The sequence below is a fragment of the Oncorhynchus clarkii genome, chromosome 22, assembly GCF_045791955.1.
Source record: "Oncorhynchus clarkii lewisi isolate Uvic-CL-2024 chromosome 22, UVic_Ocla_1.0, whole genome shotgun sequence".
Taxonomy (NCBI): Eukaryota; Metazoa; Chordata; class Actinopteri; order Salmoniformes; family Salmonidae; genus Oncorhynchus; species Oncorhynchus clarkii.
This window is the reverse complement of record NC_092168.1, coordinates 47,128,743-47,151,615: the sequence shown is the minus strand read 5'-3', so window position 1 is coordinate 47,151,615 and position 22,873 is coordinate 47,128,743. Positions and strand designations below refer to the sequence as shown.

The following is a 22,873-nucleotide window of genomic DNA, read 5'->3' as shown; positions in this document are numbered from 1 at the left end:
GTCCCTGAGGACAATATTGGATGAGGCCGACCTCGAGGCTTCGCTTCGCCCTTCAGATACACAGCAGAACAGACGTAGGGTTGAGGCCTAAAGAGGTTTGTGGCTTGCTTTCTAGCACTTGAGTGTTGACGTTTTAAAATGAAAGGAAAATAGAATTCACATCACACAGAGGTTGCGTTGGTACCCTTTTCACCATGTAGTGCACTACTTTTGACCATTACTCATCGGGCTCTGGTCAAAAGCAGTGCACTACAGAGGGAATAGGGTGTCATTTTGGATGCACACAGAGTCTATATCATGTTTTCTCTGAAAAGTATTTCAAAGTCAACATTCAGCTCTCACTGACAGAAGATTAGATCCTTAACAGGGGTCCAAACGATAGTTCAGTTAAGATTCACATCGTTTGGGAATGATTTAAATATTTATGAAAAAGAGATGGAATTGGGGATGTAGTCAGACCCACCACTGAGCCAAGCATCACATGAGACATTTCACCCTGACGCTGTCTGCATCACAAATGGCACCCTATTCCCTATAGTGCACAACTTTTGACCAGGGCCCTTAGGGAACAGGACACCATTTGGAACGCAGACCCTGACAGTATCAGGTGGGCCTAGTAGATATTGTAATAAAGGTAATGTGTCCATGAAACTGTGTAATTGTGCTATTATAGCTTAGCAGCATCCTCTCCTGCTGTGCTTTTGTGGCTCATGAATACCTAGTTTATTCAAGGATGTATTTTCAGGAAACGGGTGTGGGAACGACGATACTTGATTCAGGGGTGTATTTTCAGGGAACGGGTGTGGGAACGACGACGCTTGATTCAGGGGTGTATTTTCAGGGAACGGGTGTGGGAACGACGACGCTTGATTCAGGGGTGTATTTTCAGGGAACGGGTGTGGGAATAATGACACTCGATTTGCACGTTTATAAAGGCCTCAGAATCGTGTCAGTTTCCCGCTGAAATAATACATTGAATAAAAATATTGTCCTAATTGCTTTAAAAGGAGGCCTAAGACAGGGATGTCCCCTCTCCCCTATCCTGTTTGCACAGGCCATTTAACTGCTTGCAGAAATAATTAGATAGGACCCACAACGTAAAAGGAATCAGTATTTGTAAACATGAATATAAACTAAACTGATGATATACCTGACCAATATTTAAAACCTAATGCCCCTTCTGATAAAACAAATAAAAATCAGAATACTAAAATAGCTCAGGATATAAAATGAACGTGGAAGATAAAACAAAATATTGGAAATAGGAAAAATAAAATGTATAAAGCAATACTTTAAATGGACCGCAAAAAAATATTAAATACTTAGGACGCTAAATAAGTAACAACAAAAAACAAATACATAAAAGGTTATTCCATTAATCCCAAAAAATTAAAGCGGATCGAATTAAAATGAATAATCTTCCCAGAAATCTTAAAGGTAGAATAAATCTCTTTAGCATGGCATTATGGCTGCCAAAGTTTTTGTATTTATTTTCATTCATACCAAAGACAAATCTAATCAAGCTTTATGTATACAGCACAGTTCAGACATGGAATGCAAACTCAATGTACTTTACTGGGGAAAAAAAAACGAATAAAAAAATTATAAAATAAAACATATACGTCACAACAAACACAAGATAATAAACAAAATAATCACACTAACTGAACAAATAAGAAGGAAAACCCCCCAAAAAACAAAGATATCTTTTTAATATGTCCACAGTTTCAGCCCCCCTCAGATTCTCCGCCAAACTATTCCAGAGGCTGGGGGCATAATAACTAAAGGCTGCCTGTCCATGCCTCTTGGTCCTAGGCTTTGGGATCATTGAAAGGTCAGTTCCAGAAGACCTGAGGGACCTACTGGGTACATACAGTAATTCAAATCATGTCTGACATGTATTGGGGTGCACAATCATGGATTGATTTTTACAAACAAATAGAATCATCTTAACATGTATTCTTAAACTCACAGGCAGCCAGGACAAAGACCTTAAAACCGGTGTAATGTGTTTTCTCCGCCTGGTCTTGGTCAGTACCCGTGCTGCGCATTCCGTATGTTTTGCATTTGACCAATGGCTTTCTTGGGTAGACCAGTCAGGAGAGCATTACAGTATTCAATCCTGCTTGTAATAAAAACAAGGATGAGTCTCTCCGTATCAGCCTGAGAGAGAAATTGCCGCACTAAGCTATTTTGGTCACATTCCTAACGCGTGATTTGTAATTTAATTCAGCATCTGAAATAACACTTAGGTTTTTCACTTGGTGTTTTATCTTTATTGCCCATGAATTAAAATGTGTTGCTAAATTCTCTCTCTGTGCTTTGGCTCCAACATTAATAAGTACCTCAGTCTTGTCTTGATTTAGGTGGAGAAAGTTGTGATCCATCCAACTATTTAAATCACTAATACGGTCTAATAATTTATCTGTGGAGCTAAAAATCCTTTGATGACACAGAAATGAAAAGTTGTGTATCCTCCGAGTAGCAGTGAAAATCAATGCTGTGCTTTCTGATAACGCTGCCAAGGGTTATCAAATATAAACTGAACAGTCCCGGACACATAATCAAACCTTCTGGAATGCCACATGTGATATATATTTTCTCTAAATTATGTTCACCAAGGTTTACAAAAAAAACTCTCAACCGGTAAAATAGGTCCTAAACCAATTTAGAACTGGAACAGAGAGGCCAACCCACCTCTCCAGTCTGTCCAGAAGGACATCATGGTCAACCGTATCGAATGCAGCACTTAAAATCTAAGAGCACAAGAACAAGAGAGCTGTTTGGCATCTGTGTTTTGCTCTAAGATAATCTATCACTTTAACTAAGGCTGTCTCTGTGCTGTGGTGGGCATCGAAAACCAGAGTGGGATTTAAACAAAATACAGTTTACATGTTAGTCATTTAGCAGACGCTCTTATCCAGAGTGAATTACAAGAGCAAGACACATACTTTATCAGCTAGTGGATTTGAACAAGAAACATTCGGTTACTGGTTCAATGCTGTAACCACTAGGCAACCTGCCACAAGTCTACTTCATTTGGTTACTGGTTCAATGCTTTAACCACTAGGCAACCTGCCACAAGTCTACTTCATTTGGTTACTGGTTCAATGCTGTAACCACTAGGCAACCTGCCACAAGTCTACTTCATTTGGTTACTGGTTCAATGCTTTAACCACTAGGCAACCTGCCACAAGTCTACTTCATTTGGTTACTGGTTCAATGCTTTAACCACTAGGCAACCTGCCACAAGTCTACTTCATTTGGTTACTGGTTCAATGCTGTAACCACTAGGCAACCTGCCACAAGTCTACTTCATTTGGTTACTGGTTCAATGCTTTAACCACTAGGCAACCTGCCACAAGTCTACTTCATTTGGTTACTGGTTCAATGCTTTAACCACTAGGCAACCTGCCACAAGTCTACTTCATTTGGTTACTGGTTCAATGCTTTAACCACTAGGCAACCTGCCACAAGTCTACTTCATTTGGTTACTGGTTCAATGCTTTAACCACTAGGCAACCTGCCACAAGTCTACTTCATTTGGTTACTGGTTCAATGCTTTAACCACTAGGCAACCTGCCACAAGTCTACTTCATTTTGCTGTTTGATTGCCGTTTTTATTTGTACATTTTGCTTAAAAATGGAAAGTTGGAGATTGGCCGTATATTGCTTAAAGCTTAAGAATCTAGATGGCTTCTCTTCAGAAGGGGTTTCACTATAGCAGTGTTTAGAGCACTGGGGAAAGTGGTTACTGTAAGTAGAAGTCTTAAATTGTGATATCACTTTCCTGAGCATGTCTGTTTCAACCTGGGAAAATACATCCATAGTTTATTTGCGTGGAAGGCTAGAGCACAGATCATCAAACTTCATCAAACTTCTCATCAGCTCAAAAAATATATATAATACAATGAAAAATGTAATATTATCTAAAAACAAAACATAATTGTCTCCCTTTTGTTGTGCATGGATGGATGGATGGATGGATGGATGGATGGATGGAGATGGAGATTGATATTGTGGACCCGCAACTGTAAAAACGCATTGACTCAAAGGAACACCTACACACACACACACACACACACACACAAGCTCACACACACTTGTCTTGTGTGGGTAGAGGTATAATTGACTTGTATGTCTTCAATAATGACACCTCTGCCTACACCTAACCCCTACTCCCTACTCCCTACCCTACTCCATTATCTCCTACCCCCTACTTCCTACCCTCTACCCCCTACACCATACCCCCAACTCCCTATCCCCTACCCCCTTCTCCAAACTCCTTACTCCCTACCCCCTACCCCCTTCTCCCAACTTCTTACTCCCTACCCCCTACCCCCTTCTCCCAACTCCTTACTCCCTACCCCATAACCCCTAGTCCCTAGTCCCTACCCCCTACCCCCTTCTCCCAACTTCTTACTCCCTACCCCCTACCCCCTTCTCCCAGCTCCTTACCGCCTACTCCCTGCCCCTTACCTGTAAATAATGCTGTGGTGACTGTCTAACTGCTATAACTAAACGGCTGCTGCTTCACTGTCACACGTGTGCTGTGTGGAGCACTCAGCTGAGGTAGAACATTTAGAGGATTAATCAAGCCTGTCACACCAATTAGTCAACACCTGTCCTGAACAGAGGGTGTTTATGCTACCGCTCAACTAATAGTCGGTTAGGGAAAAATCCATTGCAGATGTTATGCACACATCAATGCTAATTCCATACTGACATACTGTATATCTCCGTTGATACAACTTACATGGGAACATGCTATTTCTGAACACATAACCGGAGGGGAGTAGACAGTGGTTCAACCAAAGTGAGATGAGGTGTAGACAGAGATTCAACTAAAGTGAGATGAGGTGTAGACAGTGGTTCAACCAAAGTGAGATGAGGTGTAGACAGAGGTTCAACTAAAGTGAGATGAGGTGTAGACAGTGGTTCAACCAAAGTGAGATGAGGTGTAGACAGAGATTCAACTAAAGTGAGATGAGGTGCCTCCAAAAATCTCAAGAACATATGCAGGAAGAGAAATAGACTATCACTAAAACTCTGAACTGAGCTGCCTTGTTTGAGGCAGGTTATAGGTGAATGTAATGGTGGTTAATAAAATAGACTTCTTATTCTTAGCTTGTGGACGAACTGCCGTGACGTACTGCCTGACACCACATAACCTGGCAACCGCGAGGTTATGGAACCTGCCGTGAATGTAACCTCGGAACCACGAGGTTCCGGAACCTGCCGTGAATGTAACCTCGGAACCACGAGGTTACGGAACCTGCCTTGAATTTCACCCCGGGACCGCGAGGTTACGGAACCTGCCTTGAATTTAACCCCGGGACCACGCGGTTACGGAACCTGCCGTGAATGTAACCTCCCTACATGTAAGTGCCTTGGAGAAACGTCTAATTTCGCCTTGTAAAGTTACTGACCAGGGTGTCTGAAGACGACAGAAAGGTCAGCTGTCTGTTCTCTCTCTCCCTCTCCCTCTCCCTCTCCCTCTCCGTCTCCCTCTCTCTCTCTCTCTCTCTCTCTCTCATGTTAGATAAGGACCAGAGGGGTCATGTTGGACAAGGACAGAGCACCACATCCTAGACCGTGCCTGATACCACTCTCGTGAGAGATCTCCGGTGAACCTACTTGGAGCCATTCAGCGTAACACACAAAAAGGTCTTTAAAGATTTTAGTTCTGAAAGGTGCATCAGCAAACAACATGACGGAGGAGGGATCCAAAACATACATTCAGTTGATTGATTTATTGATTGATTGACAGAGACACATATCCACTTGTGATGTTAAAATGTATCTCAGCTTTAACATACTCTTTTAACTACAAAACATACAAAAAGATTCTTATAAGGAAAAGTATTTATTTGTGTGATAGGACCTGTTGTGGAGGATCATATACCCAGCTCAGCACGATAACACTCCTTTCCCTCCGACCTGGCAGCCGGCCAAATGACTCAGAAAGGAAAATCGATAAGGCCATGGAAATAACCTCCTGACATATGCATTTTCACGACAGCCCGGCACTGAGAGAGAGAAATAACACTCAAACACACCATGGACAGCCCGGGACTGAGAGCCAGAGAGATACACATACGCCATTGTTCTTTCTCTCTCTGACAGAGGGTATTTTCAATGGCAGAGGTGATGTATGTGTCCATAGCTAGGTTGAAACAGGTATTCATTATTACGGAACCTGCCGTGAATATAACCTCGGGGCGGTTAGTGGTTAGAGCGTTGGACTAGTAACCGGAAGGTTGCAAGTTCAAACCCCGAGCTGACAAGGTACAAATCTGTCATTCTGCCCCTGAACAGGCAGTTAACCCACTGTTCCTAGGCCGTCATTGAAAATAAGAATTTGTTCTTAAATGACTTGCCTAGTTAAATAAAGGTAAAATAAAAATTACGTTTAGCATTGAGTTAGAGTATATTGGATTGCTTATGGAATATGTACTTTCTTTATAGGGTATTTCTATTGCTTAGAGTATTTATAATGTGTACATATTATTTATATTAATTATATATTGTTTATATATTATGTATATTGTTTATAGAGTATTTATATTGTTTATATAGTATTTATATTGTTTATATAGTATTTATAGTGTATTTCTATATTTTATATATTATTTATAGTGTTTATATGGTATTTATATCATGTATAGAGTGTTTACATTGTTAATATGGTATTTATATTGTTTATAGAGTATTTATATTGTTTATATAGTATGTATAGTGTATTTCTATATTTTATATATTATTTATAGTGTTTATATGGTATTTATATCATGTATAGAGTGTTTACATTGTTAATATAGTATTTATATTGTTTATAGAGTATTTATATTGTTTATATAGTATGTATAGTATATTTATATATTTTATATATTATTTATAGTGTTTATATGGTATTTATATCATGTGTAGAGTGTTTACATTGTTAATATAGTATTTATATTCTTTATAGAGTATTTATATTGTTTATATAGTATGTATAGTATATTTATATATTTTATATATTATTTATAGTGTTTATAAGGTATTTATATCATGTATAGAGTGTTTACATTGTTAATATAGTATTTATATTATTTATAGAGTAGTTATATTGTTTATATAGTATTTATAGTATATTTATATATTTTATATATTATTTATAGTGTTTATATGGTATTTATATCATGTATAGAGTGTTTACATTGTTAATATACTATTTATATTGTTTATAGAGTATTTCAATGTTTTCTTGAGTATTGATATTGTTTATAGATTATGTATGTTGCTTATAGTGTATTTATAGTGCTTATAGCATATTTATATTCTTTATAGAGTATTTATATTGTTCATATAGTATTTGTGTACGCATATTTTTAGGAGTATTTATATTGTTTATAGAGTATTTATAGTGTTTACAGAGTATTTAAATTGCTTATAGAGTTTTATATTGTTTATTGAGTATTTAAATTGCTTATAGAGTATTTCAATTCTTTAAAGATTATTTATATTGTTTATAGAGTATTTGCATTGCTTATAGAATATATATATATATATATATATATATATATATATATATATATATATATTGTTTATACAGTATTTTTTATCATGTATAGATTATTTATAATTATTATGGGTTATTTATATCACTTATAGAGTATTTATATTGTTTATAGAGTATTTGCATTGCTTATAGAATATATATATATATATTGTTTATACAGTATTTATATCATGTATAGATTATTTATCATTCTTATAGGTTATTTATATCACTTATAGAGTATGTATATTACTTATAGAGTATTTAAATTGTTTATGGAGTATATATATATATATAGTGTATATAGTATGTATATTGCTTATATAGTACATATTGTTTGTAAAGTATTGTTTATAGATGATTTATTTAGCTTTTAGAGTATTTATATTGCTTATAGTTTATGTCTGTGAAGCTCAGTTGGTAGAGCATGGCTCTTGCAACATCAGGGTCATGGAAAAAAAATTGAATTTTTACTACACTGGGCCTTTATATTTTTAAATATTACTCAAGGCCCCTGGAAGGTTTGCAGAAAACACATTAAGATAGAACAGATATGTTTGATTGGTGTTTCCAGAACAATATAAGAAAGACAATGGTGTGAAAATGTTTACCAATTAAATTCCCAAGTCAAAGCCAGAAACACTAACCCAGATAGTTTTTTTTTGTTCACTATAAAACATTTATTGGGTTGGCTTGCCAACCAAAGATTTTGAAAATGTGGCAGGTGGTTGCTCTCCCGTGAGACAACGATCATTGGCCCCCTCTTTCCTCACTCTGGTCTGATTCTCCTGTTGCCTAACACAGCCGACACAGACATGAGACGCACAGTAGAGGGCCAGTGACAGAACACAAGCTATTGATGTATGCTTTTAGATGGGGTACTGTAATATTTTGTACCAATTTGCAGAGTGGCTCTCAATCTTAAAACAATTAGCAGTTACACTATCTAGAAGAGGTACATGCTTTCATCATACATGGAAAATGTTGACTGAAAACCCTCGCTCTCCTGAATCAAGTCATCAGACATATGCTACATACCTTTGAAGGCTGGTGATTGAATGAGGGGGATTGAATGAATTGGGGTTAGCTGAAAGACAGTATAACTGTTACACGTTTCTGTTCCTAAAGTTAGACATCTTTTCTCTTCATCGCGCCATGCACGCTGCATCGCAGCCACGCGCTGCCTATTAGCAATCAAACTAGCAATGCAAAGAATATTTGTAACTAAAACTCCAGCGAACATAGATGCATATATAACCAGGACAAAGCCAGTTTCTAGTCATGTCCAGTAACATTTATTATTAAGGAAAAAAATGCTATTTACCTGCACTGATGCGGCAGGTAGCCTAGTAAAGAGCGGGAGGCCAGTAACTGAAAGGTAGCTAATTTGAATCCCAGCAAGGTGGAAAATTCTGCTGCTCTGCCCTTGAGCAAGGTAGTTAACCCCCGACAGCAACTGTTCCCCTGCCGCTTTTGATGTGGAGATCGATTAAGGCAGCCCCCTGCACCTCTTGGATTCAGAGGGTTTGGGTTAAATGTGGATGACACATTTAAGGTTGAAGGCATTGAGTTGCTTAACCTACTAGGTATCCCCCTTAGCTAGCTTTAGATAAGCTAACTGACTAGTTAGTTAACGCAAGACTCGTGTCAATAAGTATCGCATATGCATTTGTAATGCGTACATTCTAAATTCTATAGTTGTACATCAACATTCTATGATTTCTCGGTGAAGTCTTCTTCACCACACTGGCTAAACAGCTAACATTAACAAGCTAGCGGCCGCAAGGCAAACATATCAAATTACATTGGGAATTTTCCACAATGTGTGGGTGTGTAAATAGTAAATATTTTCAAAATATTAAACTTGTAATTCACATTGTTAGATTTTTTGTTATTCACCTCAGTTCGATGTTGGTAGGAGCCTTGACCTTACTAGCTAGCTAAATACAACAACACTCCTGGCTCACATGTCAGGTTACAGGGTACGAGGTTACAGGGGAGTGGTAAGTGCGACACGATTGTGAGTGGTGCATGCACCGGAGAAACAAGTGAGGGAGGGGAACAAGAAGAGGGCCATCAAGCTAAAGAAGTCAGTCCCAGATGAGTTTTCCAATGGAGCCCACTTTGTTTGGCGAGGTAAATGATGCAGTTCCAGAGCTGTATCTCCTAACGATTTGGGACAAAATGGATCACTGAGAGTTCCAATGCAGCAATTGTTTGCTTGCTGAGGATTATAGGCTTGAGGTGACTTCCTTGATCACGCATGTCGCCAGCCTACATAAGAAACTGGGGAAAACGTAGAGTGGCATGTTTACCTTTTATACGCCGGTGGCTGAACGGCGTTCGCGCTTGTTGGATGCATCTCCGCCTTGTTGTTTGTCGTTATCCGACTGGCCGGTGTTGCTCGGAGTTCGTTCATCAGGGGAGCCATCTCCCGCCTCTCCTCCCTCATCTAATAGCGGAGTCGAAGAAGCACAGCAAAGAGGAGCATGGCAATCAACGATGATCCCATGTCACGAGCCGCGGAAGCCGAAGTCGGTGGCCTCCCGCAAAGCAGACTACACTCCCCAACGAAAGGCCAGGAGCAGATACAAACAAGAAAAAGTTACATCGCCTGATCTTCCTGCACCTTCATTGCTGTGGGTAGCAGTGTCTGCGGCCGCTGTGCCTAGTCCTACTCGACATCCTAAGTCGACATCGGCAATATTCCATCCCTGCTCTGGATCGAGCGGCGCGGATTTCGTCGTCCTTCTCGCCAGCCGTGATTTTGGGAAGCTCCATGGTAAGAAAGTTTACTTTTCCAGGTTCAAAAACAGTGAGCCTGAGTAAATGACATTAATGAGCTACTCCTGAATGTACTACACCAGGACATGGACATCGATTCTATCATAGTCCATGTGGGTTTTAATGACATTATTAAGGGCACTCTGAGTTTTTGATACTAGATTTCAAACAGTGGATTGACTCTCTGCTAGACACTAATAAAATACTAATCATCTGGCCTTGGGTCCTGTCTGAATTGTGGCATTGCTTTAGCAGGATTGTTTCTCTTCACAACCGGCTATATTATTATTGTAGTTGTAACTTTTACCTTTTGGAAACAAAACACTTTTTTTTCAAATATTTTTTAGTTATAAAATCTTCTCCCCAATTTCATTGTATCCAATTGGTAGTTACAGTCTTCTCTCATCGCTGCAACTTCCGTACGGACTCGGGAGAAGTGACGGTCAAGAGCTGTGCTTCCTCCGAAACACGACCCAAACAAGATGCACTGCTTCTTGACACAATGCCCACTTTACCCAGAAGCCAGCCGCACCAACTTGTCAGAGGAAACACTGTACACCTGGCAACCATGTCAGGTTGCACTGTGCCTGGCATGCAACAGGAGTCGCTAGTGCACGATAGGCCCAGGACATCCCTGCCGACCAAACGCTCCCCTAAACCCGGACGACGCTGGGCCAATTGTGCACCGCCCCATGAGGGTTCCGGTTGTGGCCAGGCGCGACAGAGCCTGGACTCAAACCCAGAATCTCTAGTGGCACAGCTTGTACTGCGATGCAGTCCCTTTGGAGGCCACAAAACACATTTCATAAGGAGGATGGGATCCACCCCAAAAAATGGTGTTCCTCTATCCTTTCACAGCATTGTAAGGCTGCGTTGAGACAACGACTTATCAATGACGCATTAAGAAAAAATGCTCATCAATCCCCATGGAGAAATTTGCAAACTTAGGCATGACATGGCAGCAACAAACGCTGACACTACACAACCAGGTATATCTGACCAAATCATGAAAGACAATAATTGTAATTTTAAAATCCATAAAGTGAGCGTGGCAGAAGTGAAAATAATTATTGTTGTCAATCAACAATGACAAGCCACCAGGGTATGACAACTTGGATGGAGAATTACTGAGGATAATAGCGAACCATGTTGACGTTCTTATTTGCCATATCTTCAATACTCGCCTACTATAAAATGTGTGTCCCCACTCCTGGGGGGAAGCAAAAGTCATTCAGCTTCCCAAGAATAGTAAAGCCCCCTTTTCTGGTTCAAATAGCCGACCAGTCAACCTGTTACCAACCTTTAGTAAGATACAAAGCTCTTTTACAGTAATCAAATTGACAACAGACTTTCAGCATGCTTATAGAGAAGGGCATTCCAAAAGCACAGCACTTACTCAAATGACTGATGATTGGCTGAGATGAGAATTGATGAGAAAAAAATTGTGGGGCCTGTTCTGTTAGACTTCAGTGCGGCTTTTGACATTGTTGATCGTAGTCTGCTGCTGGAAAAATGTATGTGTTATGGCTTTACATCCCTTGCTATAATTGTGGATAATGAGTTACCTGTCTAACAGAACACAGAGGGTGTTCTGTAATGGAAGCCTCTCCAACATAATCCAGGTAGAATCAGGAATTCCCCAGGGCAGCTGTCTATGCACCTTACTTTTTTCAATCTTTACTAACAACATGCAACTGGCTTTGAGTAAAGTCTATGTTTGCGGATGACTCAACACTATAGATGTCAGCTATTACAGCGACTGAAATGACTGCAACAAATAACAAAGAGCTGCAGTTAGTTTCAGAATGGGTGGCCAAGAATAAATTAGTACTAAATATTTAAAAAAGTAAAAGCTTTGTATTTGGGACAAATCATTCACTAAACCCTAAACCTCAACTAAATATTGTACAAAATATTGTGGAAACTGAGTAAGTGAAGATGACTAAACTTCTTGGAGTAACCCTTGACTATAAACTATCATGGTCAAAATATATTGATACAACAGTAGCTAACATGGGGAGAAGTCTGTCCACAATAAAGAGCTGCTCTACCTTCTTAACACTATCAACAAGGCAGGTCCTACAGGCCCTAGTTTTGATGCACCTGGACTACTGTTCAGTCATGCCACACGAGGTCTCTTCACAATCCTCAAGTCCAGAACAGACTATGGGCGGCGCACAGTACTACATAGAGCCATGACTACATGGAACTCTATTCCACATCAGGTAACTGATGCAGCAGTAGAATCAGATTGAAAAAATAGAAATAAAAATACACCTTATGGAACAGCGTGGACTGTGAAGTAACAACACAAACATTGGCACAGACACACACACACACACACACGCATACACACATAATAGCATATGGACTATGCACACAGTGGCGTAGGGGGCTGAGGGCACACACCTAGTGTGTTGTGAAATCTGTTATGAATGTGTTAATTTTGCTGGACCCAAGGAAGAGTCTTGGCAGCCGCTAATGGGGATCCATAAAAATTACAAATATAAAATACACTACAGAACAGCACAGAACGCAACGCAGCATCACAGAGCGATAAAACACTAACTTGATTATTTTCTTTTTTTTTCTGACAGCACAATATGCAGAACAGAGGGATACAAATACAATACTTATAAAATAAATAAAATCGCTGAGCTCCTGTGAAAATATTGGGGGGGGGGGGGGGTCACTTATAAGCCAGACATCACTTGACTTTATCTACATTTTACAGCCTGGGTTTAAAATGTATTAAATATAGTTTTTCTCACCCATCTACACACATAGTGACAATGTGAAAACATGTCATGAAATTCTGAAATATCTCATTGACTTAAAGTATTCAACCCCCTGAGTCAATACATGTTAGAAACACCTTTGGCTGTGATTACAGGTACGTCACTAAGAGCTTTGCACACCTGGATAGTACAATAAGTTGGTTGTTGATCATTGCTAGATTGCCATTTTCAAGTCTTGCCATAGACAAGCTGATTTACATCAAAACGGTAACTAGGCCACTCAGGAACATTCAATGTCATCTTGGTAAACAACTCCAGTGTAGATTTGTGTTTTCGGCTATTGTCCTTCTGAAAAGTGAATTTGTCTCTCAGTGTCTTGTGGAAAACAGACTGAACCAGGTTTTCCTGTAGGATTTTGCCTGTGCTTAGCTCTATTCTGTTTTTTTATCCTAAAGTCCTTGCCAATGACAAGCATACCCATAACATGATGCAGCCATCACCATGCTTGACAATATGAAGAGTGATACTCAGTGATGTGTTGTGTTGGATTTGCCTTAAACATAACACTTCATATTCAGGACAAAAAGTGCATTTCTTTACCACATTTGTGGCAGTATTATTTTGTGCCCTATTGCAAACAGCATGTTTTGGAAGATTGAATCCCTGACGTGACAAGGTAAAAATCTGTCGTTCTGCCCCTGAACAAGGCAGTTAACCCACTGTACCTAGGTTGTCATTGAAAATAAGAATTTGTTCTTAACTGAATTGCCTAGTTAAATAAAGGTTAAAAAAAAGGTAAAATATCTGAGTGGTTTCCTTCCTCTCTGGCAACTGAGTTAGGACGGATGCCTGTATCTTTGAAGTGACTGGGTGTATTGATACACCATCCAAAGAGTCATTAATAACTTCACCATCCTCAAAGGAATATTCAATGTCTGCTTTATTTATTTTTATTCATCTACCAATCGGTGACCTTTCTTTGAGAGACATTCTAAAACTTCCCTGGTCTTTGTGGTTGAATCTGTGTTTAAAACTCACTGCTCGACTGAGGGACCTTGCAGATAGTTCTATGTGTGGGGTACAGAGAGTACAGAAAATAATGTTAAACACTATTATTGCGCACAGAATGAGTCCATGCAACTTGTTATGTGACTTGTTAAGCAGATATTTAGTCATGAACGTATATAGGCATGCCATAACAAAAGGGGTTGATTCAAGACAATTTAAGCTTTTCATGTTTTCTTAATTTGTAAAAATGTAAAAAAAATAAAAACAAATATTCCACTTTGATATGGTGTTTCTTTTGTTTAGGCCAGTGAAACAAAATCTCAATCTAATCCATTTTAAATTCAGGCTGGAACACAACAGAAGGTGGAAAAAGTCAAGGGTTGTTGTCACGCCCTGACCTTAGAGAGCCGTTTTATTTCTCAATTTGGTTAGGTCAGGGTGTGATTTGGGGTGGGCATTCTATGTTGTCTATTTCCTTGTTTTTGGCCGAGTATGGTTCCCAATCAGAGGCAGCTGTCTATTGGTGACAGACCAGCTAGATCTACTGTCACTATTATATTATGACAGACTAGCTATATCTACAGTCTCTATTATAATATGACAGACCAGCTAGATCTACTATCTCTATTAAATGATGATAGACCAGCTAGATCTACTGTCTCTATTATATTACGACAGACCAGCTAGATCTACTGTCTCTATTATATTATGACATCCCAGCTAGATCTAAAGTCTCTATTATATTATGACTGATCAGCTAGATCTACTGTCTCTATTATATTATGACAGACCAGCTAGATCTACTGTCTCTATTATAATATGACAGTCCAGCTAGCTCTACTGTCTCTATTATGTTATGACAGACCAGCTAGATCTACTGTCTCTATTATAATATGACAGTCCAGCTAGATCTATGATACTTAGGCAGCCCTTTTTCCCACTTTCTGTTGTGGGATCTTGTTTTTGTTAGTTGCTGGTTAAGCGCTACAATACTTTACGTGTCATTTATCTTTCTTGTTTTTTGGGGTTTGTTCATTTAATAAATTCAAAATGTACGCCTACCACTCTGCACCTTGGTCTCATTCCGATGACAGCCGTAACAGTTGTGTATACTTTCTGATGTCACTGTTAATCATTTAAATTAAAATGTGTTTATATTCTCTGCAGCACAGGCCAGTATATCGTGCTCCTATCAAATAAATGTTGCCGAAGATCAGAGTGATGAGTGTAGAGGAAATTAAAGTGGGATGACTACAGCATCGTTTCTCTCTTTGGTAAAACCACTAGTTGTAAGGGATTTGATACTAGTCCTACTCTTTGGAATGTCATCTATATAATGTGACTAGTGCTAAAGTTGGAACTTAGAAAGGGATGAGAAGAGCCTCTGTCTTTACACTCTCTCTTGTGTTAAACCACCAGCTGTTAAGCCATATGATAGAAGCTGTCGCCCTACTGTTTGGACTGAAGTCTTTTGTGCCTTATAACAGTTTGAGATCGTTCCAGCGTTGCTGCTGTCTCTGAACCAAGATGATATCTCTCTAGGGATGACATCTCTCTAGGGATGAGGTTTCTCTAGGGATGAGGTTTCTCTAGGGATGAGGTTTCTCTAGGGATTACATCTCTCTAGGGATGACATCTCTCTAGGGATGAGGTCTCTCTAGGGATGAGGTTTCTCTAGGGATGAGGTTTCTCTAGGGATGACATATCTCTAGGGATGAGGTTTCTCTAGAGATGGGGTTTCTCTAGGGATGAGGTTTCTCTAGGGATGAGGTTTCTCTAGGGATAACATATCGCTAGGGATGACGTATCTCTAGGGATGAGGTTTCTCTAGGGATGAGGTTTCTCTAGGGATGAGGTTTCTCTAGGGATGACATATCTCTAGGGATGAGGTTTCTCTAGGGATGAGGTTTTTCTAGGGATGAGGTTTCTCTAGGGATGACATCTCTCTAGGGATGAGGTTTCTCTAGGGATGAGGTTTCTCTAGGGATGAGGTTTCTCTAGGGATGACATCACTCTAGGGATGAGGTTTCTCTAGGGATGAGGTTTCTCTAGGGATGAGGTTTCTCTAGGGATTACATCTCTCTAGGGATGACATCTCTCTAGGGATGAGGTCTCTCTAGGGATGAGGTTTCTCTAGGGATGAGGTTTCTCTAGGGATGACATATCTCTAGGGATGAGGTTTCTCTAGAGATGGGGTTTCTCTAGGGATGAGGTTTCTCTAGGGATGAGGTTTCTCTAGGGATAACATATCGCTAGGGATGACGTATCTCTAGGGATGAGGTTTCTCTAGGGATGAGGTTTCTCTAGGGATGAGGTTTCTCTAGGGATGACATATCTCTAGGGATGAGGTTTCTCTAGGGATGAGGTTTTTCTAGGGATGAGGTTTCTCTAGGGATGACATCTCTCTAGGGATGAGGTTTCTCTAGGGATGAGGTTTCTCTAGGGATGAGGTTTCTCTAGGGATGACATCTCTCTAGGGATGACATCTCTCTAGGGATGAGGTTTCTCTAGGGATGTTTCTCTAGGGATGACATATCTCTAGGGATGAGGTTTCTCTAGGGATGAGGTTTTTCTAGGGATGAGGTTTCTCTAGGGATGACATATCTCTAGGGATGAGGTTTCTCTAGGGATGAGGTTTCTCTAGGGATGACATCGCTCTAGGGATGAGGTTTCTCTAGGGATGAGGTTTCTCTAGGGATGAGGTTTCTCTGGGGATGAGGTTTATATAGGGATGAGGTTTCTATAGGGATGAGGTTTCTCTAGGGATGAAGTTTCTCTAGGGATGACAAATCTCTAGGGATGAGGTTTATCTAGGGATGAGGTTTCTATAGGGATGAGGTTTCTCTAGGGATGAAGTTTCTCTAGGGATGACATATCTCTAGGGATGACAAATCTCTAGGGATGACATCTCTCTAGGGATGAGGTTTCTTTAGGGATGAGGTTTCTCTAGGGATGAGGTCTGTCTAGGGATGACATCTCTCTAGGGAAGAGGTCTCTCTAGGGATGAAGTCTGTCTAGGGATGACATCTCTCTAGGGATGAGGTCTCTCTAGGGATGAGGTTTCTCTAGGGATGAGGTCTGTCTAGGGATGAAATCTCTCTAGGGATGAAATCTCTCTAGGGATGAGGTCTCTCTAGGGATGAGGTTTCTCTAGGGATGAGTTTTCTCTAGGGATGAGGTCTGTATAGGGATGAGGTTTCTCTAGGGATGAGGTCGCTCTAGGGATGAGGTCTCTCTAGGGATGAGGTTTCTCTAGGGATGAGGTCGCTCTAGGGATGAGGTTTCTCCATTTGCTCTCTACTTCACAGCCAGCCAGAGTTAACAGCAACTCAGTCTAACATCCATTCGATCAGTACAGCACTACAAAGTTTCAAACGCATCCAGATTTAACTTAATTATCTCTAAAAGCCCTCAATGATGAACTTCATTTAAATATCACCCTATACATTAAATTTCAACTTAAGTTGTTTTGGGAGATATCTGTACTTTACTGTTTATATTTTTGACAACTTTTACTTTTACTTCACTACATAACTAAAGAAAATGATCCAGTTTTTACTCCATATATTTTCCCTGACACCCAAAAGTACTTCTAACATTTTGAATGCTTAGCAGGAGAGGACAGCACAGGAAATTGTCAAATCACACACTTATCAAGAGAACATCCCTGGTCATCCCTACTGCCTCTGATCTGGCAGACTCACTAAACATAAATGCTTCATTTCTAAATGATGTCTGAGTGTTGGAGTGTGCTCCTGGCTATCAGTAAATAAAACATGTAACAGATAATTGTGCCGTCTGGATGGCTTAAAACAAGGAATACGAAATCACGTATACTTGTACTTTTGATACATAAGTATTTTTAAAACCAATTACATATAGACTTCTACTCAAGTTTTATTTTACTGGGTAACTTTCACTTTTTACTTGAGTCATTTTGGGTACTTTTTCCATCACTTCAGACAGCACCCATACTGTACGTTTCCATCGCGGCTTCAAATGCCTCCAGCTTTCAGTGAAGCTAAACCCCAAAGGCTAAAAAGATGAGCACTCACTTATAAAAAAAAAAAATGTAAATCCTGCACTACACTTCAAACGCCTCCAATTCAACAATCCACAATGACAGCACTCATTTGTGGACAGATTTTAAAACACCAACGGAAAGACTTGAAACCTTGAAGAATCGAACCTTAAAGAATTTAACCTTGTGGAATTGAACCTTGAAGAATTGAACCTTGAAGAATCGAACATTGAAAAATTAAAAAATTGAAGATTTGAACATTGAAGAATTTAACCTTGAAGAATGTGAACCTTGAAGAATCGAAACCTTGAAGAATTGAACCTTGAAGAATTTAACCTTGAAGAATCATACCTTGAAGATTTGAACCTTGAAGAATTGAACCTTGAAGAATCAAACCTTGAAGAATCGAAACCTTGAAGAATTGAACCTTGAAGAATTAAACCTTGAATAATGGAACCTTGAAGAATGGAACCTTGTAGAATTGAAACCTTGAAGATATTGAACCTTGAAGAATTGAAACTTGAAGAATTGAACCTTGAAGAATTGAACATTGCAGAATTGAACCTTGGCCACCTGAGCTTTCGCTGAATCCTCTCATTTGTTGTTTGTTTGTAATGTGGTGATTATTCTGTCGAGCCGTTCTGTGCCCTGTGATGCGTGTTGATATACTGAGTGGGCGGGCATAGCAGCAATCCAGTGGCTGCTCACATAGTAAGTACCTGTAATTCCAGTTCTCTGTCTCTCTCTGAGAGGCTCTCCATTACCACCAAGCAGAAGCATCATGCCCACCAGAGTATAATGACCACTGGAGGAGACCCCCTCTCTCCTTTCCCCTTCCATCGCTGCCTTCCCCTCTCTCTCTCTCTCTCTCTCTCTCTCTCTCTCTCTCTCTCTCTCTCTCTCTCACTCTGTGTCTCTCTATCTGTCTCCTCTTTTTCTTCTAGTTATTTATCTCTCTCTCTCTCTCTGTCTGTCTGTCTCTCTCTCTTTCTCTATCTCTCTCTCTGTGTCTCTCTCTCTTTCCTCTCTCATTCTCTCTCTCCGTGTCTTTTTCTCTCTTTCTCTTGCTGTCTCTCTCTCCTCTTTCTCTAGTCACACAGACAGCCTCTAAATATACCTCCCTGCTCCCTCCCTCTCACTCTCACTCTCTCTTTCTCAGGTCCATCTCTCTCTCTCTCTCTCTCTCTCTCTCTCTCTCTCTCTCTCTCTCTCTCTCTCTCCTCTCTCCGTCTCTGTCTCTCTATCTCATTCTCTCCCTCTTCCTCTCTATCTATATATATATTGTCTCCCCTCTCTCCCTCTCTCCCTATCTCTCTCTCTCTCCCTATCTCTCCCTCTCCCTTTCTTCTCTATCTATAAATATTTCTCTCTCTCTCTCTCCCTCTCTCTCCCTCTCTCTCTCTCTCTCCCGCTCTCTCTCTCCCGCTCTCTCTCTCTCTCCCGCTCTCTCTCTCTTTCTGCTGTAGGTGTCTGCCAAGCTTAATGTGACGGAAGTCTCCCCTCCTATCCTTCTTTTCTCCCCCTCTCCTCTCTCTCCTTACTCTCCTCTCTCTCCTCTCTCTCCTCCTCCTCCTTGCTGGAACCACTAAACCTGCTGTAACAAATTGTTGTATGGCCGCACATTTTCTTTGGACGGAAATCTCAGCTCTGTGCTGCTCTCGCTGTGCTATGCTGTTTGTAGCCAGATGGCACTGCACCAACGGAGGGATAAGCAGAGCTCTTACAAAGAGTTACATTCCCATGCAGTGTGTCGGGTTGTGTTATTGTGTACACTCTGGAGCCACAGCAGCAGATTTACAGCAGGGAGAGCGGGAGAGAGAGAGAGAGAGAGAGAGTCCCGAGAAAAAGAGAGTGAGAGAGAGTGAGAGAGAGTAGAGCACGGAGGTATATTTACAGTGTCTGTCTGTGTGGTGCCAGTAAGGGACATCCCCCATCACTCCCCTCCTCTGCTCCCGGTCTCAGTAATTCTAGATTCAATGACATCAGGTCTCCCGGTGAACGATGGAGTGAAGCGATAGCGGTGAGGGGTGGAGGGGGTTTTGGAGCCTGGGTAATGGCCCACAGCAGCCAGTCCTGGCCACAGTGAGGAGTGGAGGAGTAACTCTGTTCTTTCCTATTGTCTTTAAAGAATATGTTGCTGCTGCTGCTGCCTGCTCCCTTCTCAGTGCCGTGCCACCTGACGCGCTGGCTATGTTAAACAGGATGCGGGAGGCAAGTGGAAGGAGGTGAGAGGGAGGAGAAGAGAGGAAGGAGGAGGTGGGAGGGAGGGAGGGAGGAGAAGAGATGGTGGAGAGATGGTGTAGGAGGCAATAGGGAAGAGGCGGGATGGAGGAGGAGAGAGGAAGGAGGAGGTGGGAGGGAGGGAGCGAGGGAGGGATGAGAGAGGAGGGAGGCAGGAGGAAGTGGGAGGGAGGGAGGGAGGGAAGAGGAGAGAGGCAGGAGGAGGCAGGAGGAAGTGGGAGGAAGTGGGAGGCAGGAGGAGGCAGGAGGCAGGAGGAGGCAGGAGGCAGGAGGAGGCAGGAGGAAGTGGGAGGCTGCATGCTGCCACAACATAAGTGGGAATAGAGTGCTTCAATATTTTATCTCAAATCATTTCCAATTCTTTAAAGAGGGAGAGTCGGCTGTCAGGAAAGCTCTGTTCTGCTCGGCAGACGAATGTTTTGAGGGAGAACATAAGCAATTTCATCAGTAGCATATTCATATTCATATTCAAAGCTTTAAAAAGTGAAGGCATTTCTTCCTTTCAGGAACTCTTGCATTTGAATTAGATTACTGTGTGTAGTGAGTAATCAGGGCAGCGTCACTGATAATATCCAGTGTGGGCGATGATCTTCCTAAATATGACAAACAATGGTGAGATCACACTTTTGTTTACATAATTAATAGCCGGGAAATCTATCCAAGAGTCTCTCTAGACATAGTTCTCCTCTTCCCTAATTTCCCCACTGCGTTGCCCCAGATTCCGAGTTCTGATTGTGGAATTGGATATGTTTGTTCTCGAATGCTAGTCTCTGATTGGACAAACAGAAGGATTAATAGTGTATTCTAGAATGCTAGTCTCTGATTCGACAAACAGAAGGATTAATAGTGTGTTCTAGAAGGCCAGAATCTGGTTGGACGAATAGAACGATTTGTTTGGAATCAGACTAAAACCCTAGCTATGGTAAAAGGATGATTAAGGACTATGACTGCATGTAGAGAGATCAGCAGCATCCTCGCTGTCCATCTGGTAGGAATTTAGACACGGCCACTGGTCAGAACATGTCCATCTGGGACACATTACCCATTATGTTCTGTTCTGTCAACAGTTGAGGAAATATCTTTTTTTTTAATGCGGAAAATAGCAGAGTCTAAACTGATTCAACCCCACACTAGTGTTGTGTGTTTACAGAAATATATATATATATTTTTTATTTATTTTTAAGAAAGAGGCAAAGGCACCAAACAAGAGTAAGACAGAGAGTATTACGGTTTGCTTCCATGTCCAACTAAGTCAAGTTAAAAGTTAAGAGCTAATTTAGTTCCAATGTTCTTATGGATAGATTGATTGGTGTCGCAAACAAAATAGTTAATTATATATACACACACACACACACACACACACACACACACACACACACACACACACACACACACACACACATGCACACACACACACGTATACTGACACATGCACACACACACACACACGCACATGCACACACACACACGTATACTGACACATGCTCTAACACACACACACACACACACACACACATTGTGGTATTGTGGATATTATATTGTACCTCTGTAATAAGAGAGGAATAACATAACAATGATGTATTGCGTTATTTATGATGTTGGCTGTTATGTTATTGTGTTTTGTCGTGATGTCATAGTTTTAATCATATTTGGAACCCAGGATCATAATAAATATAAAATTCTACAGTTACAAGTTCTGGAATGCCTCCCTCCAGTCTGGCGTAGCAGAGAACACAGGCATCAGATACTCACTCAGGCACAAGGAGAAAGCATCAGATACTCACTCAGACTCAAGGAGAAAGCATCAGATACTCACTCAGACTCAAGCAGAAAGCATCAGATACTCACTCGGGCACAAGGAGAAAGTAACACATGAGACAAAGTTAAGATGTAGAGTACTTACCAAGTTCTTGTTGCCATTTTTGCTGAGGGGTCCGCGGAAAACTCCCTTGATGTTCCTGAAGTGGCCGTTGCTGAGGTGAGTAGAACTGATGACAATGTAGTAGCAAGCCATGAGGCACGGAGCTGGAGAGGGGGGGGGGTCTTCCACTGAGCGCACAGACAAACAGTCAGAATCAAGAGAAGCAAAAACAATGAAGTGTTACATCTACAAGAGCCTGGTCGTAGAGCTACAGAACCTGAACCAAAGTCCTTGTAACGGGGGGGGGGGGGGGGGGGAATTCAGTGTTCCATACGCTGATAGTCAGACGTCAAAGAGAATTCTACAGGTTTAAGGTCGAGGAGAACTAACTCCCTTTAAATCCTGCTGTGTGTTGTCAGCATGAGCCACTGCTCTGGTCACAACCTGAGGGTCAGTCCTTCAGTCAGGTGTGTTGGGAGAAGCCAACCCTCGCGTCAGTGAGTCTTGGAGCGTCACAACGTGGTCTTGAGCATCCACTGGAGCAGCAGTCAGTCAGTCAATCTGTCTCTCTTGAGCCACTTGAGAGTCAGTCAGTATGTCTCTCTTGAGCCACTTGAGAGTCAGTCAGTATGTCTCTCTTGAGCCACTTGAGAGTCAGTCAGTATGTCTCTCTTGAG

The 22,873-nt window shown here is 40.9% G+C and overlaps 1 protein-coding gene across 1 annotated transcript in view; it reads right to left on the bottom strand.

The window, feature by feature from the left end:
- The window catches only part of LOC139380155 (zinc finger protein 804A-like), a 139,891-nt gene extending 117,540 nt beyond the window's left edge, over positions 1-22,351 (bottom strand). The window contains exon 1 of the mRNA XM_071122598.1: positions 22,239-22,351. Coding sequence (XP_070978699.1) covers positions 22,239-22,349 — 111 coding nt within the window. The 5' untranslated portion in view covers positions 22,350-22,351. The remainder of the gene's footprint in view (positions 1-22,238) is intronic.
- Between the last annotated feature and the right edge of the window lie 522 nt (positions 22,352-22,873).